The sequence below is a fragment of the Anolis sagrei genome, chromosome 2, assembly GCF_037176765.1.
Source record: "Anolis sagrei isolate rAnoSag1 chromosome 2, rAnoSag1.mat, whole genome shotgun sequence".
Classification (NCBI taxonomy): domain Eukaryota; kingdom Metazoa; phylum Chordata; class Lepidosauria; order Squamata; family Dactyloidae; genus Anolis; species Anolis sagrei.
This window is the reverse complement of record NC_090022.1, coordinates 86,552,112-86,573,003: the sequence shown is the minus strand read 5'-3', so window position 1 is coordinate 86,573,003 and position 20,892 is coordinate 86,552,112. Positions and strand designations below refer to the sequence as shown.

General features: G+C 37.4%; 1 protein-coding gene across 2 annotated transcripts in view; it reads right to left on the bottom strand.

The window, feature by feature from the left end:
- Positions 1–3,347: 3,347 nt before the first annotated feature.
- The window catches only part of RNF130 (ring finger protein 130), a 73,721-nt gene continuing 56,176 nt past the window's right edge, over positions 3,348–20,892 (bottom strand). The window contains exon 8 of one of the 2 annotated variants that reach the window (XM_060765415.2): positions 3,348–4,972. In XM_060765415.2, the coding sequence (XP_060621398.1) occupies positions 4,863–4,972 (110 nt within the window). In that variant the 3' untranslated portion in view covers positions 3,348–4,862. Of the gene's footprint in view, positions 4,973–19,649; positions 19,850–20,892 lie in introns of those variants that run through there. The other variant, XM_060765414.2, reaches the window with a different exon arrangement.

Here is a 20,892-nt window from a genome sequence, read left to right as displayed (position 1 = left end):
TGGAATAATAATGAGAAAAGGAGAGGGTACAATCTCAATGGTCTAAGCCACTGTTGCTTTCATCTGCAAGAGAACTGGAGACACATGAGACAGTGGGACTGCAACTCCTAGTATATCTAACTATTGGCTAGCTGGCAGGTGTTGATTAATGTTAAGCCCAACCCTGTTCTCTATATTTGAAAACAGTAAAATCTGGGGAATTTTATTTTAAAAAGCATCATTGTTCTTAGACACTGTTTCTGCAATGATATTACTTGAAAGAGTTCAATTAATTATTATATACATTAGCTGGGAAAACTTTGGCATTTCAAATAGACCTTCTAGTCATTTTTGGACAGAATATTATTAGGATTATGGCATTTACCATCATGGCATTTACTGCCTACAAAAAAGTGAACACATCCAGGTATTTATAAAATGATTGCTGCCCCTGAAGCTGTGAACTGGGAAGAAGTATTGGCAATCGGGCAAAGATAACTTGGCAAAAATATCAAATCCCAGTCCAAGCAATGCTTCCTGTAAGACAGGGTACATGGACAAGGATATTTCTCAGGCCATAGTTATGAAACTCATTTCCATCTGGGGGAGGAAAAAAAAAAGCACAATTATCTGTCTTATATCTCCCCACCCTCCATTAGACAATCTCTGCATAGAAAAAAAATGTTATGGCTATGCTTTTGCTATAAATTTTTGTTGAACGTTTTTTAGCATGCAAACTAATCACTAACTTCTTATTTAAGTCTTTTTTTAAAATTAAGCAATGTTTCTGCTTGAAAGGCAGTAAGAATGAGCAAGTTTATAAATTGTTTAATTTTCTGTGGTTTGCTTTCTATAGATTGCTTTCTATTTCTCTGTTTTAAAATACTATTACACATACTTAGATATTTAGACAAAACCTGTGACCATTCCTTTTCATCTATGAACAGATATGTCCACCCACTTCAATTTTGAGAATCAATTTGCATGTGCTCTCATCCTAAGCCAACTTATTTTCAGAAATTGTGACAATGAAAAAGCTACCATAGAAGAAATGAGGGAATTATATCCTCGTGGCATAAATGAGCATTTGCCTCTAAATATAAGCCATTTTTCTTCACAGGGTGACTACATATCAATTGCTATTTATTGAATTTTATTCTCCCTGGAATACTTATAACAAAATGTAAAATAATGGAAGATAGACAAGATATAGAGGGGAAAAAACAGTCCTAAAAACACTGAGATAGGCATAATTGAGGCAGAAGAATTATAACACTTCTCCTTAAGGATATTGTTTTTAAAATACCAATGGTGCCTAGTGGTGAATCCACTCTGGGTTTTGTGTGTATTTAAAGCAGGTGTCCATGGTGCTGAACACTATCCTCAGAATAGGATGAGGATTCCCCCCCCCCCCTTTTTAAATGTCAGAGTCACACTAGAATGTATAGCTTAGCAAAATTTGAAAAGCTATACAGAAATGAATCAGAGAGATATTTGAATGCTTTCATTATTAAAACATAAGGTAAGCTTTTCTCCAGCTAAGGCGATCCAGAAATTTTGGACTAAATTTCCCATCAGCCCCAGAAACATTACCGATGATGAGAAGTGATGAGAGATATAATCTAGAATGTTCGGAGGGCACCAGCTTGGTCTAGGTTCATATAATTATATCCTCATGAGTCAATGTATCCAGCATTGCAAACAAAACAAAACAAAAACCAAATTCTTAAGACTAAGATGAGTTAGTAATTAACTGCAGTCATTAAATGTTTTATGTCTTATTCTAAGTGCTCCCTTTATATCATTGACTGCAGACACCACTGCCAATGCTTAGACCACCAAATTAAAATATTAGTGATGGGGAGACCGGCTACAGCCATGCAATTGAAGTATCCTGAGAGGATAGCACAACTTTGAATGGAGAAATTTCCAAGTTCAATCCCAAAAAGCTTTAGTTAAAAGAATCACTGATTCCAGGCCCTGGGAAAGAACCTTTTGCATGTGATTCTGAAGTAAAGAAAGACAATGCAGAGGTACAGCAGTGGCTGTAACTGTTTAGTTCCCCAGATATTAGACTGCAACCTGCAGTATTTTTCACCATTGACTGAGTTGCCTCGGGACTGCTGGGACTTGCAGTCCAACAACATCTGAATGACTTCATAATTGTCATCACTGTGGTAGGAGAAGTAATGGTCTGCCTGATTTAGAGAGGAAACTAGTTTGTTTTTCCTAGCAAACAATAATCCAGTCTTAAACCACTTAAAAACTAGTGATTGCCCTATTCATCTCTATAGAGTGATTCCAGTTTGAAAAGTTAAAAGGTGGACACTGGACGCAGGACATTTTGCTGAAAATTGTACAGATTTGTAAGAACAATGGGGTTGATGTCTGTTGAAACGTGTCTATATTACAATTCACTCATGAAACATCCTATCTACATCCTATATTTTATAGAGTTGAATTCAAATGTAAAATAAATCAGGTATAATTAAGCTCTAGAAACAATATATTTGAAACAGAATTTAAGAAATACTCTTTCCTCCTCTGGATTGGGTTCTATTTGCATTTTAACATGGGGAATGTATTTTGCTTCCAATTAATGTTTTCTCACGATCTATCCAATTCACATTCTTTTAGCCTGTGGACTACCCATTTCATCCCACCCTCACCCAGTGCTCAAAGTTACTATTGCACTACTATTGGAATTTGCAAAGCCTGGTGCAATCAGCACTTCAGAGTTTTAAATTATAGCTTGTTAATTTTCTAAAATTCAGATTTACCAAAAGTGTGCTGTTATGACTTAAGGTACAGCAAAGAGTACTGAACTTGATTTAGTTTTTTCTTATCAAAGTTCTACTAATATCTTTTTCCATGAGTGCACTTTACATAATGTGATACCACTTTCCAATCAACAGTTGAATGTATACAACATTGGCAGTTTGTACAAGGAAAAATGAATGCTGGGTCTGTGTATGTGTCCATTCAAGTAATATCACTGTAATCTTTTTAAGCATATTACTATTTTTCTCTCCCAAACCTCTAAATTTAATTCACAACACTTCAAGACTGTGCTTTAAAAATATTTTGTTTAGAATTTCTCATGGTTAGTGGTGAATATTAAAACTTACCTGGCACAAATAACAAACAAACGGTTGCCAGTGATAAACCCTTAAGCTCTGCACCATCCAGTCAAGAATGATTGGACACAATATGGCGATCACAGCAACGCAAACCAAGCATCCCTATTAATATCCCCCCCCCCCCCCCCCCAAGATAGCTTCACAGAGCTACCTTCAAGTCTTTGCATCAAAGTTCCACTACATTCCAGGACAAGGGAGTTCTTGTTTTAGTAAGAAACAATTTCCCAGTTACTGTAAATCTTTACTCTCTGTAGGAAAAAGACCAAGACGCTTTCCATCTGGCTGCATACAGCTTAAGTTGCCTAATTGTACCCACACAGCATTCCTTACCTTTTCTTTTGGCTTCCAGGCTCTTCAGCAATCAAGATTGACAAGAGAATTAAGCTCATGTTCACACTACAAGGGTACCATTTCTATCTCTACATAGCTCAGATTTGCAGTGGGGGAAAATGACACTTGTCAGTTGTTAATGTTTCATGTGGCATCCTCAGCAGGAAAACCTACTCCAGAGAAACAATTCCACAGTTCAAATCAAATCTGAATATTATCATACTTTTTTTTTTGCTCAAGCAACACTGTTGACAGTTTTTTTTTTAAAAAAAAACATTAGTCTTTCATCTTTAGCTGTCCATTTTTGCATCAGAAAATTTATGTCCTGCTACTCATGTCCCATTATAGTAAAAAGGGATTCATTTGGATGTCAAAGCAGCTGCTGATTTACCTCCTTGCTGTATTCATAATATTTATGTCCCCTGGAACAGGAGCAGCTTTGGAAAAAAAATGTTTGTTGCTCTATAATGTGGAGTTATCTCAATAAAAACATGTAGGAAGGAAGGTTTCCAGTTCCTTCAGCATATAACACCAACATAGCTGGCTTCTTAAAAATCAGAGTGAAAAAACAACACATCTTTTAAAAACAAGCAATAACCTATTGTTTTTTTTTATTTTTTATTCCTGGATTCTTCTTAAGATGTCCGAAATCACCTAAAGGTCAAATATTGGGTATATAAATTTCAGCAGCATATTTTAAAGTTAGAGATTCCTTCTGGAGAAGGCTGGAAAAATGGCTGTGTTTTTGTTTTGTTTCGTTTTTTGCATTCTTTCTAAGCAGGTTTTGTCCGTAGTTAGGCTCAGCAACAAAACACAAAGATCCCCAGAATCTTGTATGGATGTCGCAGGCTGTAAAGTTGGTTTGCTCTGCCATCAGCCTGTTAAAACAGCAAAGCTGGGATGTTAATACATTTCTTGGAGATCCCTTTGAAATGGGGACTGTTCAGTGTAAGAGCAAAGACAGAACAAAGAGTAGCTGGAGCGCTTTGGGCAGTCAGCCTGCCCCCTCCTCCGTCAGGCAATGAAGCTGGCAAACACTGCAATTTTTGTATTAAAAAAGAGAAATACCATGTGCCTACTCAAGAGAGGTGATTGTTGTACAAAATTAAAACCGAGTAGGGTAAACCTCTAGCATACTGACACCATCATTCTGGCACTGCTAATGGCAATTCTGCCATTCGGCAACCTCCCACAGCCGACGTGTGTGCACACTTCATCCGTTCACAGATGTCATCCTCAGATATTGCCTCAGCTGAGCTTCACCTTTGCAGCCTGGCAGCCAGGCACATGTTCTGGAAAAGGCAGCTCTTCTTCAGACAAAGGACACCCATGGAAGGAGTACACAACAATAGGAATGAGAAACGGAAAAGGAAAACGGGAAAGAGAGCAAAGCAAGAAGGATGCAGATCCTCTTCAGGTCTTGTTCTCATCATACATGTCCAAGACGGGCTCAATGGAAGAGAAGTCATTCTCATAGACCAGGCTCCGAGGAGAGAGAGAATTGCGGTGGAAAAAATGGCCACCTGCAAACAAACAAAAAGCAATTGTTAGAACAGCCCTATTAGGATTGAGGCAGGAAAAAAATGTGGTTTGTTAACAGCTGTCCATAATAACCCACTCTCTTCCATTAGTTTCCATTCAAATCCAGATAATCAAAAGTATCCATCCTTTGAAAAGTTAAACCAGCACTACTTTAGGCTACAGGAAACATCGGAAAATGAGAAAGAGAAACCTATTTCCTGTTATACATCACTGCATACAAGCACTAATTCAAGTATCATATGGACATGTCATCAGTAGGAATCAATGAAATCTTGATTGATTAATTGAGTATTTAAGATTTAATTTTAAGTTTTGATTATACTGCTATGACTTTTAAGATCAATTTGAATCCAATCAATAATCCTACTAGAAAGACCCATTAACTTAGGAGTAGGTATGCTCCAGAGCTCACATAGCTTCAACAGCCAAGGTTCGACTCCCTCAAAACTGAAATTTTTGGGGGATGCTGGCTGCTAAGGAGAATCAATGGAAGTCCTCACAGCCATCTTATTCCCTCCCCCAAAGCCACAAGCAGCCTGCGGGCTGCATAATTACCTTTCAATGACATAATAGCAACTTGGCAACTGAATACTCATGTAGAATCCATTGATCCAGTGTGTCTACTCTATGTGGGACTAATGACTGGATTTAAACCAAGGTGATTCAAATATTAACTTAAAAACACAAAAATTCTAAATAAAAAGTATACATTGCTTATTTTAAATGACAGCATTGTTCAATTAGAAGAATCATTCTCCCTTCTCCCACCAATATCTGTCTTAAGAAACAGAACTTTTTCTTGACAGTTTCTGTTCTTTTTAAAAAGTAATTGTAATAAAGATTTTTAATCCACCAGAGACACCTGTTCAGTTGACAAAAATAGGAAACATCATCTAGCTGAAAATTCCATTGAAAGGGGAAAAAACCTATTTACTATTTTCCATCTACTATCATTCTCTTCAGTGCCCCATGGGTAATTTCAATTTTCAACAAACAGAATTTGGTTTCCTTCACAATACAATAAAATAACATTGAAGAAAAGAAAAAAATCAGCCACAAACTTCAGTGTGCTTATTAAAAATATCACCCTAGTTCCCAGTATCTTAAATGTCACTTTACTATTCGTGGTAAGTAGAAATGGAGGCAGGCTACACCGCATGCCTAGCCATGCTGCGTCTTCCACTTGTTTCTATGAGAGCCAGGTTGATAGCTCAACCTGGTACCTTCACATACATCTTTAAAGATTTGAAACATCTGTGTTGTTGTTGCTGTTGTGTGCCTTCAAGTTGTTTCCAATTCATAGTGACCTTATCATGGGGTTTTCTGGGGCCCCTCTGTGGGTTTTTGTGACTGAGCAGAGAACTGACATCTGGGCTCTAGAACTGTGGTCCAACGCTCAAAACCACCGCACCATACCATTTTCCCCCAAGAAAAAACTTTAAATATTCCTTGCAAAAAATGCAGAATACTGCCCTTGAGAACAATGTAATTGTAAGAGTACCAAGCTGTTGTCCACCTGGACCGAGAGTGGGAAGCTAATTCAAAGTTAATAAGAGACACAGGACAGGGAACTACCCATTTCATTCTCTACTGTGCTCTCCTGGTCTCCTCTGTGCATCCTTTGTGCACTGTAGCAGGGCTTGTGCTAAAGATACTGAGATGCTGGAGGAGATTGAGGGGAACACAACCACCTACGACAAAATTGGATCACCATGAGCCCAATATAGTTGGGCCTCCTTAGGAATGATCGGCACAGAGTGTCTGAAATGAACATGTTGTATTGAGAGACAATACCATCCTTCAATTTCTCCCTCCTGATACTGGACTAGCCTCCATCAATAGATTATCAACAGGGTAGGAATGGATAAAGGATGGCCTTTGTGGTGCATCTTATCTTCAAGACAACCTTGAGCCACTCAAATTTCACAGGCTTCTCTTTGTATAGGAAAAAGGGGCTGAATTATGTTTCCCATGGCAGCAATTTATGCTAACATATCTCCCTCTAGATATTTTTAAGCCACTTCTTATTTTATTTTGGAATGGCATTATTTGGCAGCCCAAATAAACTCTGGAGTGTGTCAGAGGAAGTAAGCAAACCCTGATATTGGGGGGTGAGTGCAATTCCCCAGTGGCCCAGGTCAGACCTTCCCCAGACATTCTCTTTCACTCTTCCTAACTATAGTCATTTTGCTACTAATACAGATGGAGAGTTTCATGCCTGTATCTGCATAGGTCAGAGACAGATGTCCGCTCTTGCCTGATTTCTCATATGAATTTCCTTCTTCATAATTGATGAAAGAACTCTGTCAAGACACAATCCACTCCTGCGTATATTACTTTCCTGAAAAACCTTTCAAACAGACAAGCAAGTTCAGTCTTTACTGGAAGCAGGTCAGTCGAAACTCTCACTCTTGACAGCCTAGCTGTACAAATATACCATAAAACAAGACTAAAAGAGGCCTCTTAAAAGTAATATCATTTATTTTAATCTTAAAACCTTGGTTTCTTGCTCAAATGTGCACTGTTTTTCTTAACAGAAAGCTGAGTGGGAATACGGTGCTGATCAAACTGAAAGCAGCTTCACAGCGTCAGTTAGGACAGAAATAGAACCATTATATGCTATGATGCTACGCAAACGATTACATTACATAACTCTCAAATTCAGATATTCTGCTCTGCTAATCCCAAATCTATAGAGCAGAAGGCATGCTAATTATCTACATACTCCAATTCCACTCTTAACTTTGTTCAGTGTTTGTCTCCCAATATTTTCTGTGTTTTCTTCTCAGTACAAAAAATCTGGTTAAATAAGAAATGTGCAGCTATAGGAAGACATTCTTTATTCTGCCAATAAATCTTGCTATTTCTGTTATGCACCTTCAACTCTCACCTATGGCAACTCTATCATTAAAAAATATTGGCAAGAATTTGTGGGGAGAGGTTTGCCATTACCTCCTGCTCAGTCTGAGTGAATATGATTTTCCCAGCTAAGTGGGGATTTGAACCCCAGGTTCCCAGAGTTTACTCCAACATTTAAACTACTCTATCATGGTGACTCTTGCTAATAATATACGCATCAAGAAGACATAAACATCTCGAAGACATAGTCAAGATCTGGAATAGGAATCAAATCCACATGTTAAGCACCAGTAAGCATAGCAACTAAGTTTCTGTTTCTTTATCGTATTATATATGTAGGTGTGTAAACGAGGGTGTGTATGTAGGATATATGTGTGTCTCAAGAGGTACAGCAGAATGGAAATAGAGCATTAGTCAACATGCTTATTTCAGTAAGATTTGAGAATTGCATCCCACTTGAGCTCTTAGCATTCTTGAATATCTCAGTAAAAATCACTGATCTGCCTGGGGGAAGCATCTTTCAGAAAGATTGAAGTAGTTCTTGACACAGGTTTATTTAAGACTCCTACTCAGCTTTGGAAACAGGGTCATGTGAACAATCAGAAAACTGTGCCACAGATCACACACACACAGAAAGAAGAGCAATTACTGAAAACCCCATTGCCTGTATGGTACATTTTAAAATACTACCTGAAGTAGAGATTTTATTCTTTGAAGCTCCATCTCCTACAAGTACAGCTGGCCCTACATATCCAGGGATTTTGCATCCACAGATTCAATCATCTACAGTTTGAAAATATATTTAAAAACCCAAGCTTTCATTTCCCATTTTATATAAGGGATATCACTGTACTATGTATATAATGGAACTTCAGTAACTATGAATTTTGGCATCCACATGAGGTCCTGGAACCAAACCTAGTAGATACCAAGGGTTCACTGTATTGGGTGAAGCTATCCAGTTTGTCTTCTATTGACTTTTTTTCATTAAGCACATTGTCTGCAATGAATAAAAACCTAATATAAAAAACTTTATCTACTCATGTCACAAAACCCATTTCTCCTAATAATGGAGGTATTTCTGAGCAATAACTGCATTTTTTTTAAAATGAGGGAAACATTCTTTATCTCTTCATTCCACCACTACAAGGAACACTCTCCTTGCAACTGGAACTCAGTAGAGCACCTGATGAATCTAATTCAAATGTCTGCATTCATTTCCCATGTTCTATCTTTAACATTGTATCAAGTGCAGATTCCGAGGTAATCAACTAATCAACTTTTTGAGTTTTTTAGTTCATTCTTCCTGGAATTTAGCTTTGCTTGTAGCCTGATGGGGAATTCAGGAGAACTTAAAAACATGCATGTTGTTTATAACCCGTGTTTGACTTAATATGCAATCCGCCTTTTTTTTCTCAGGACCAAGAGGGCTATCTTTGTTTTTGTATAGTAGTCAAGGATTTCAAAGCACAGACACCGGGAACTGGGAAGCACTGGCCCTTGAGCACTCTAACTGGAGGCCAGCTGTAACCAGCGGAATTCGAAGAGGCACGAATGGAGGGTGAAAGGGAGAAACGTGCCGAGAGGAAGGCATATCAAGCCAATCCTGATCGGGACCACCTTTCACCTGGAAACTGATGTCCTCAATGTGGGAGAACATGCGGATCAAGAATAGGACTCCACAGCCACCTACAGACCCACTGCCAAGACACCACATCTGGAAGACAATCATCCTTGAGCTAAGAGGGATCGCCCAACCTTTAACAAAATAAAAATTAAATTACAAAGGCTTCTGAAAGGGAAGGTCTCAGTCTGGCTTCTATAGGAATATGCCAGGTGGGTCTCCCGTAGGAAGTCATTTCACAGACATATGGCCACTATTGAGAAATTTCTTTCCCTGGCAGTCACCTGGTATGTATTTGTAGATGGTAAGACTTACTGAAGATGATTTTAATAATTATGTTGGAGTACATGGTACAGATATACCTTTAGGCACAGTGGTCCTAAGTCATTTGGGGCTTTGCACTATCATAGTGATAAAAGTACAATGATTAAAAGTAATAATTGCTAAAGAAAACAAATATAGCCTACAGTATACAGCACATTATTAAAGGCCCCTTTCCAACAAGCAATTAGTTCTCAAATATCAGATACCCAACCCTGGAAGATATAAAGTCATTGATATCCAAGCCACAGGGACACTTTCACAATTACTTGCACAGCAAGGTCATCCCAGATGACAACCAAGGTAATCCACTAATGAAAATCCACTGAAAGCTCAACTGAAGTTGACTACCAACTCAATCATCAACTGGCTGCTGATCCTCAATCTGATACCACTTCGCTCAGCTAACACAAGGAGATTTCTGGGCAGCAAGGAAAGGATCACAGGAAGAAAATCCCTAAGTAGTGATAAGAGCTCAGTCAAAGTCAGGTGCAGGCCCTCCAAACTGTGGCTAACCCAGACAATATGGAATTCTTACAGACTGTTGCCAACTGTCTTTGTCCTCCTCTGTCCTGATGCTCCACCAAGTACTCAAGTGAGGTCAGCTGTGATAGACAAAACCCATCCTGTTCACTCACATCTTGGTGATGCACACCAGTTTGGTTTCTGTATGCATGACTAAATCATTTATACAGAAGGTGCTATTGTGAACTGACCTGGCATCAGTTATTAGGAACTGTAGACCCAAGGGAAATCTGATAAGACAACCAGTCTGGTCAATTTGATATGAGTATCACTTATACATGATATGAATGTGCATAAATATATGGCAAAGGGAAGAATGAGAACCATAATGCATACTACTGAATAGTATCCACTTCAAATACACTGTAATGTTCATGGCATAGCTTAATACAGAGCAAATTACATTTAAGTCCATGATTCCAGTGTGCCTAAGAATGCCAAATTATGTGTTAGGACTGTGGCTATTATGTATAGACACATAAATGAGAAATCTGATTTTCTTTTTAAAAAAATGAAGTACCTTCATCAAAAGGAACAGGTTATAGCCAAGTTCTTCAACATGCTCCACCAGAATACAAAATGCTTCATCTGGCAATGTCTTCGTCACCATTCTGGGCCATTCCAATAGACATTCTGAGTCATGTAAAAGGGGAACAGAACTGTGCCTATGTCAGATTTCAAGCTGACACAATGTACTGTGTGTGCATGTGGAATTGTTTTAAATTCAAGCATGTAAAAAGTATAACTACCAGAATAACCTAGAGTTACATTGGTGTAATGCTCCAACAATATTTTGAATAATATGTTTACTAAACGCTGAGAGAGAGCCAAAGTGTTCTTAGGCAGCCCAGTTATCCAAACAGCAATTAAATGATTTTAATCCTGACAGATGTACAGCATAGCCCAATTCAAACTACAAAAAACACACAGTGAGGATGACTTGCTGGGCAACTATTAGGGACTGGAGTGGATAATTAACTAAACATGAATCGTTAGTGTGATACTGTAATACAAAAGGGCAAAAGCATTTTATCCCAAGACTCTGAAAATTAATTTCCACCTCTATTTTGTTTGCCCTGACATGACATCATTTGAAATACAATGTTAAATTCGAAGCAGTGAAATTCAACAGGACTTTAGCAAATTAGAAGGGAAAAATATTTCCATGTAAAAGCAAAGAAAGCTAATCTTGTCAGGAAAACGTAGAGATACTCAATCTATTGTTGACACATTTAAAAATGACAGCAACAATCATGTACTTGTTCTCTCAAGGATATTAAAAATAGTTTGGAAATTGCAGAAGATTTATCTAAGTTTATGAAAAAAATTCCACCCCAAACAAGTCTTTCAGAAATAGAATATGGTGCCCAAGATATGAAGGCGTGTTTATTTACAAGAGGCATCTTGTGCCTCTTTATCATCATCTTGTGACAGCATTAGATTTGACCAGAGAACTCAAGGATTCCCTTCAAAGTCTTTCAACCCATACCAACATACCTCTGACAAAGATGGTCTTTTTTACAAAGGTCTTTTACACCCAACCCCCCCCCCCCCCCCCGCTTTGCCCAATGTTAAACAGGATTAGCCTTGGGAAAATGATGAAAAGTTAGGGAAACACAGATTTTGGGTAGAGCTCTCTACAGCAGTGCCTATGCTGCAACTAATGCAGTTAAAGCTTGAGGTCAGAAAAATGGGTTTCTACTCCAACTGATACATGTGTGCCTGCTTATTACGTTTATGGTACACAGCAGCTGAAAAAAGGGAAAGGAGATCAGCTTGCCTCGCCAGCTACATCAAACATGTTATAAAAACATAGATCTGTAAAGTTGAAGTTTAATCCAGACTAGAGAGAGTTGCTGCTGGTCAGTCAAAGGACTGATCTAGGAATAGGGTTTCAGCCTGTGCTAAATGTGGTCATGCTCCCCCTGAAAATGCAGGTTTGCAGTTTGGGGTACTCCTGAATTCAGCTCTGAACCCGGAGACTCAGGTATCAGCAATGACACTTTTGCACAGTCAAAGCTAGTGCATCAACTGAGCCTGTCCCTGGAGAAGTTGGATCTGGCCATGGTGGTCCATACCTTGGTTACATCCTGGTTGAACTATTGTAATGCACTTTATGTGGGGCTACCTTTGAAAAGTGTTCAGAAACTTCAGTTGGTTCCAAGAGCAGCAGCCAGACCGCTTACTGGGGCTGGCTACATGGAGTGTACAACTCCTCGGTTGCAGCAGTTCCACTGGCTGCCAACATGTTTCTGGGCACAATTCGAAGTGCTGGTTTTAACTTCCAAAGCCCTGTATAGCTTTGGACCAGGTTATCTGAAGGATCGTATTGCCTCCTATGAACTTGTGAGACATCTACGATCAACTGGGGAGAGCCTTCTCTCTGTCCCACCACCTGCTCAAACATGTTTGATGGGAACAAAGGAGAGGGCTGCTCCGAGCCTGTGGGACACCCTTCAAGAGCAACCAGGAGAGCCTCATCCCTGATTCCTTCCACCTTTCTCTATTAGCTGGCATTTGGGGAAGGATAAGGGAACGCTGCTGGGGAGGTGTGGGAGGGAATCAGGGGAGAATTGTGAGTTTTAAATGCTATTTTAAGTGTATTTATTATATTTTAACCTAAATTCACACTGTATTATTGTTGTTGTTGTTGTTGTTGTTGTTGTTGTTGTTGTTGTATTCACTTTGTTTTAAATTATGAACAAAGTTTGTGATTGTTAGCCACTTCAGTCCCCACTGGGGGGGGGGGGGGAGAGGCGAGGTATAAATAAAATAAGTAAATAAATAAATGAAGTTTGGCAACCCAAATGGAATTTTAAAAAGTGAAGGCAGTTCAAAGAAAAAAAGAACCCTTTAGAAGAAGGGTTAAAGTAGACTTTAGAAAGTTGAACATGTTTCCGTATACTTGTACAAGGTTTACTTGCCCTGGTTGTTTTATTTCAAATGTAAATATTGTTAAGTTTTGAATATAAAGTTTGTTGGTGAAGTGCTCTCTTTTGTGGTGTAGGATTCCATCTCTGTTTTTTTCCATGTTATTTTTGTCTCTGGTACCACATTTCTGTTAAAGAAGTAATGCCTTGGAATGTATCTGCTTTGTTAATTGAGGTATATTTCCCTAATGAATCCTACAATTTCTGTTGTGCTTCCTATGCATGATAGTTTCAAGTGAAGTGATGCTCAGATATCACCATAAACACTACTAGGGAAGTGGCCTCCGAAACTACATACAATTTTTAAGGGGGTAATAATAGGTGTGCATGGCAATTTTGCTTTACCTTTGATTTTCATATTGGCACACCTTTCTGGGGGTGATCTTCTCACTGTCTCTAGAAATAATATACCTATATTGTATCTAAATAAATATCCATCAGTTCTGCATCTTTTGGTAAAATATCCTGATTTACTTTGCCTATTTCTTACAATGCTAGAACCTATGCTCATCCATTGAAGCAGCATGGAGGGAGTTTCAGGGCAAAACAAAGGAAGTGCTACACATAGAGCAGCTACATTCTAATTAAATTCTACAAGATGTAATGATGGCCACTAGCCCGTCATACATAAAAGATTAGACAAATTCACAAAGGGTAACACATCAATGGGTATGAATCATAATGTCCGAATACAATACTTTTTGAGTTGCAGGTAGAGATGCTTTGAGTCTCCTTGTGGAGAGAAAAAGTGGGGTATAAACATCATCATTGGTGGGTAATAACATTATTATTATTATTATTATTATTATTATTATTATTATTATTATTTTACTGACACAAAACCACAGTATGTCACAGCAAACGAGATCTATATGCTGGATTTCCTATCACAAAATCACAAGTAAAACACTTCCCAAGCGTCTAGGACTGTGTGATGTATTTTCAAATGATGTGTGCAGATCCAAGAAAGGTTGCCTTCTGCAGTTGACAGATTGTTGTTGTTGTTATTATTATTATTATTATTATTATTATTATTATTATTATTAGACACAGTAATCTCTGAATACCAGTTGCTGAAAATCACAAGCGGGAGCATGCCATTTCGTTCAAATCCTACTCAAGAGCTTGCCAAATATATCTCATTAATCAAGGTAGGGAAAGGGTTCTGGATTAGATAGCCTTTTGGTCACATCAAACAGGGCTCTTCCTGTGTTCTTCTCTATTGACCAATTGAGTTAGATTTGCCTCTAACCACATATGCTTCTCACTCTCCCACTCACACGCATTCCCATTGCTTGACCTCTGGCAGTTACCACCTTTGTCATTTGGATTGCCTCACCCACTCTGCTGAAAGGCAAGTATTCCTTTAAGTTTGCATGGCCCTTTTCCTCTCAGTCCACCTTCCACTCCTTTATTTCATTTTTTTTACTCTAAAAAGCCTTATACCAGTATAGCCAGATCACGGGTAAACAGATTTCTGCTGCAGTTAAGTTGACTGACAGTCTGAATTGATTTGTATCAGGGGTTTGCCTTTCACCGCTGAGAAAGCAGCAGCGTGGGCTAAATTTAAGCACAGCCATGGGCTTTTTGACTACACTTTTGTTCAATTTTCCTAAACTCTGCAATGAATATGATATGCTTACCTGAATGTGCTAAAAAGTGTTTTCATCACATCTTGAATGAACACATTCCTAATTTTTGCTTTAGTCTGAAGGACAAATACTATGAGTTGATATTGTGGTCTCAGTTTGGGTTTTACCCATGACCACAGTCTTTACCTGTAACCGTAATGGTTGACAGTGGAACCAACATCTAGTAAAATGCATGTTTGCTCATCTTGCTCATCTTGCATCTGACAAAAAATAAAAATAATAAATAATAAAAAACCCCAGATGGGCCCATTTTAAGAGGGATTGAAAGGACTGGCCTCTAACATCACATTAATTTCCTGTTCATTTTCATTTGTAACATTTACAAATGAAATTGTTGCTATGTCTACATATAATTTGATACAATCAATGCAAACATTTATCAATCTAGAAAGAATTTCAGGGTTCCACTACTGTAATATTAGGAGCATTATAAACAATGTAGAATTTCTGGGCAGCTTATGATTCTCAACCACATTCAACTCATTTGGTAAATGCAAAAGCATATGGCTTTGCTAACATATAGCACAAAAGCTGAGATTTCTCATATTAGGCACTGCCAGTATATATCCCCTGGCCTATGCATGATTTTTAAATATTATTTTTTTCTGCCTGAACTGTCAAAAATGTTGTCACTGTTTACATTAATCTATTATACGACAACTCTAACCTGATCATATAGAAAAAGGCAGGTACTATGAATGCAAAATAGAGTCAGGTTGTGACAACTGCCTGTACTATCTAGCTGTAACATGATATTTGGATCAGATAGATTCTGAAAATACTAGCAAGTTTGGTTTATGGATACTGAAAAGAAACCTAAGACTAGTTGTATGGGGCTATAGTCCTTCTGAAGATACAAGTCTGCAGTTTGGAGGTACTCTTGGACTTGGTGTTGAACCCGAATGCCCGGTTTTTCTGTGGTAGCTAGGAATGCATCCATACATTTAAAACTTGTGTGCCAAATGCACCTGGTCACTGAGATATTGGATCTGGCCATGGTGGTAAATGCCTAGTTACACCCTCTTTGGATTGTTGTACTGTGCTCTATGTACAGCTGCCTTTCAAGTGAGTTTGTAAACTTCAGCTGGTCCACAGAGCTGAGGCCAGATTACTAATTGGGGCAGGTTACAGGGAATATTACAATAGCTTCACTGGCTGCCAGTCAGCTTCTGGGTACAATTCAAAGTGTTGATTATGGCCTATAAATCCCTAAACACCTCATATCCAGACTATTTGGCAGATCTTATCTCCTGGTATGAACCTGCTTAGACTCTGAGATCACCAGGAGAGGCCCTTCTCTCAGTTCCACTACAACCGCAAACATGGTTGGTGGAAATGCAAGAGAGTCTTCCTTCTTGGTGGTTGCTCCTCAACTCTGGTCCCCTGCTGTCCATCTGGTGACAGGCTAAAACCATTTTATTCAGGCTGGCTTTTAAAGAAGAGAATTTTAAAGACTTTGTGTAGTGTTTTATGCACCATTTTAATCATTTTTAATTGTTTTAAAAGGTGTTACAGAACTATTATCCAGCTTTTTTATTCTATTTTAGTGCTTATCTGTTTTACGTTCTACGTTGTATATTGTATTGTTTTTAGTATTTTCTGCTGCTTTGGGCTCCTTTTGGAGAGAAAAAAGATATAATAATAATAATAATAATATACCAAACCCAGTGAAGCTTAATGAGAACCTTCTTAAGCAGATCTTCTGCACCAGTCATGTTCTGTTTCTATTCACTGTGTGAAGTAATAGCTATGCATATAAATAAGAGGTCTTAATAGTGGTGACATTCAGCACTAGTTGTAATTGATGAGACTTGTTAAAACTTAACAAATCATTTACATTTCAATAGCTGTATTATTTTTTTTTTAAAAAAGCTGTATTATAAGAAGGGCTTATGTTGGATTCAACCCATAATTGTTATGTATTTATAAGGAACCCCCACAAATCCTATATACTGTGAAATGATTACATTGGATACTACTAGTTACCTGAAATATTTCCAAAAATTTCCAATAACAATCTAGCCAACCCTTCCAAGAAGCATTGACATGTTTAAAAGAAATCTTTACATGATCAAGAGTGTGCATAGAAATATTGAGTCTAAATCTAAATTTGAGAATATTAATTAATTCTGGCCTGTTTCATATAGTTGGTACAAGGACAACTAAGAAAACACGTGATAACTTTAAACATATTAAAGAGTGTTGTATAGCTATTATCCAGCTTTTTAAAGCAAAAAGGAAGAGTTTGGAGATCCTGATAGTTCCCTCCACTTAAAAGTTTTCTGAATTTTCCAGAGCAAAACAAATATCCTTTTTGTGACATTTCTCTCAACATTTAACAAGGACATTTTGAAATCTCAGTTACCATACATTATAGAAGCTTTAACACACTTCATTTCTAATTATAAAAGCTGCCTTCTCAGCTGAAGCCTTCTTGACAACTACAAATTAAGCACTATATTAATATAGATTTTTGGCTGCTTTCCCAAGTTCAAGGAGTGCCTTTTAAGTTTCCATCTGTTGTATTTATTAAAGAGCAAATCCTATTATAAGAAAACCAGTTTTTAATAGCTAGAAATAAAAAACTGTATTATTTTAATTAAACAGGGTACTAAATTAAAAAGTAGGTTAAACTCTGATTGAACAAACACACAAAAGGTTCAGGCTCTGGCCAGCTTATGCACTGTTGTCTGCTGATTCAATAGTCAATCTCATTAAGTCTGACATTAGCTTTTGGCTAGAAATCAGAGCTTAACAGCTCCATGTTCGCTAACAAGGGCACTATTTTTTTAAATTTGAAAGATCTACTCTTGCAGAATGAATAAGCATGCTTTCTGTGTGCAACACAGAAGAGCAAATAAGCAAAGAAACCTTTTTAAAAACAGAATAAACAGTAGAGACCTAGCCACCTGATGTCACAAACCATATTTCATCTTAAAGAATTTCATTAGAAATCAATACCATGGAAAATACACATCACATCCAAAATTTGAATAAGTCTCCACACTATTTGAGCAAAATGGTAAATATTGCCAATATGAGCCCTTAAAGAATAATCTGAAATATAGATGAAGCAGAGAAGGGGCAACCAGATGATTTAGAAAGATATAATCCTGACCTTGAGTTTACGCAAATAAAATTACACAATTAAGCTTCCATTACCAAATCATAATAAAATGTCTGGGTGTGTTTTCACTACATTGGGAGTGTATGAATCAAGAGCATTGAAAGAGAGAGAAAACTAGTTTGTGAAATGCATAAAACCAATGACTGAATTATATAAAACAAAACCTGAATTAGCTTGTTTCTATGCAGTCAAATTATGCCTAGGCACAGAGTGAGCAGTAAGGATCGAGTCACCTGTTAACAAGTAGTTCCATGATTATGGGTAAAAATAGCAGGGAAAGTAAAAAACGAAAAACACCATGCAAATATGTTACCGAGTAGTGGCTGTGTAAATGGTATCAAGTAACATTGAGAACAACTGAAGGCAGTCCACTTCAGCACAGAGAACTCTATAATGGGAGAGAGGGATTTGTTAGTTGGACAGGAGTCAGTCAGCGATAGTTGGAGAAGTCTGTTATGACAATAAGGGAGGGGATGTGGACTGAATGAAGAAAAGGAGTTCATATGCCTATGTTATATTCAATGCTCCACCTTGCTAAACCAAAATTGAGCAATTTTGGTAACCTTTTAGCATTGACTCTAACCAGCTTTCTTCAACCTGAATCAAGGGGTGGTCACATACCCCTTTTAGGGTGGAACCTGTTCGCACCAACATCACCTGGAAGCCCAGGACCTGAATACACAGAGGGGTTTTATAAGGGGACCATAAGAAAAGGTGACAGTGGCAAGCTTCCAAAACTAAGATTTTCAGGACCAGCCTTGAGAAAGCATTCGTCACAATGAGCATCCACGTTTCTCTTTTAATTGCATTTGCCTTTTAACACAGAAAAATAACAGGAGAAAAAAGGCAAATAAAATAAAACAAATAAACAATTCTAAGTTAAAGACTTCTTGAATTTCTGTGTTGTAATATATTTTAAAAAATGGATCACAGAATCATAGAGCTGAAAGAGACCACAAGGGCAATCCAATCAAAGCTCTCCTGACAGATGGCCATCCAACCTCTGTTTAAACACCTCCAAAGGAGATTCTACTACAGTCCTCAGCAGCATATTCCACTGTCAAACAGTTTTTACCATCAGGAAGTTCTTTAATGTAGACTCTTTTTCCTGCATTTTGAATTAATTGCTCCATATCCTAGTCTCCCAAACAGCAGAAGACAAGCTTGCCCCCCCCAATGTGCCATCCTTTCAAATTAAATAACAAACTAAATGTGCATGGAACTATCAGATAGTATTCTTCTACTTTGATTATTGCATTACAGTCATAAGCTCTATACATTCCCAGTACAAATGGAGTTGTACTCATAGTTCAGGAATTTCCAGTGTCCTCCATCCTTCTAAAGCATCTAGAGAACTGCTCTTAAGAATTAGATGGATGAGAAAATATATAGAACTCATACACATACTGGGTCTGCCATTTACAATATTATTTCATTGGACCCCAGTAACTAACTGAATGTCATTTTGTTTGCTTATAATTTTGTGTTCATGAGTTGTGGATGATCAACTTAAATTCGCATGTACAAATGTAATAGAATCAAGCTGAAAGACTACTGAATTAGAAGACATGTTCCTTCCATGATCCATGCAACTGTGAACAATAACACTCAATTTCAGCCTTTTTTTAATAACTAAAGCTTTATTGATATATATCTTAATACAAAGTTTTGGCATTAGCAAATTATGAAAATAGAAGGTACTAGCATATTGTGTTACATGATCAGTAAATGATACATAAAAATATGTTGCTTTTTCTCCAAAGTAATTGGTCAGATGTTATGATTCAGAATGGCCAGATTTCTTTCAATACCACTCAGCTCTGTAAAAAAGTATGAGAAAATCATATAAATAATAATATTTTATTATTAATCCTTGTTTATAAATGTTAAAAATCAGTTATGTACAGAATGCTATACACAAATAGCAAGTAAAACAATATATGATAGCATTTCCAGTGAACTGGAAGGACGGCATGAAGCCATTTTTCTGTAAGTGGCCACCACAGATACTGAGAATCAGAAAAAAAATTGGGAACAAGCAATGAATCTGTTCTGACATTTTGATTTGCTAAAGTGGTATTTAAATATTGTCAGAAAATAGTATGCCTGTCATGCTTTCTGATCACTTCCATGTGAACTACTGAATAAAGCTTTGATTAGTAAAGTGGGACTGTTTGGATGAGAACTTTCCAAACTGCATGTTGTGACACATTAGTATGTTGTCTGCAGTTTGTAGGTGTGTCACACAAACCTAATGGGAAACCTTTGAGTCTATGAGAAATAAGCAATAAATTGATATTTTAAAAAATACAAATGAGATAAGTTGTGTTCCCATATATTTCATTATTACAATTTATGTATGTGTCTATATCTTGCTCTCCTCTAGATATTGGTTTGTTTAGCTGTCCACTTTCAAAGGGGAGTTTTTTTTTTTACAGGGCAGGGTTGGAGGGCATAAAAAAGGGGCTGGGGCTGCATGCTTCTTGCTGATCACACTTTCTCCACTTTTGTGCTAAAGGGAATCAAAGGCCCTCATACACCACTTGTCCCTGGATACATAAGACAGCAAAAAAAAGTATTAAATAAAATAGCACTTTTTTAAAAAAAAGGTCATTATTTTATTTAATACTTCTGTCTTGTTGTTATATACATTTAAAAATCATTTCTACTTTTTTGCACTTCCTATTTAACCATCCTTTTTTTCTAGAATAAAATCAGTAAAAGGGTAAAAAAAGAAATCAAATATAACTTCAATTTTTTCCCTTTAAAACCTGTTTTCAAATTGCCAAATTATTTTGTAATCAACACAGCAATGGGGAAGCACTGTAGTTTGAATATTTTTTAGATCTTGTCCCTTCTAGTT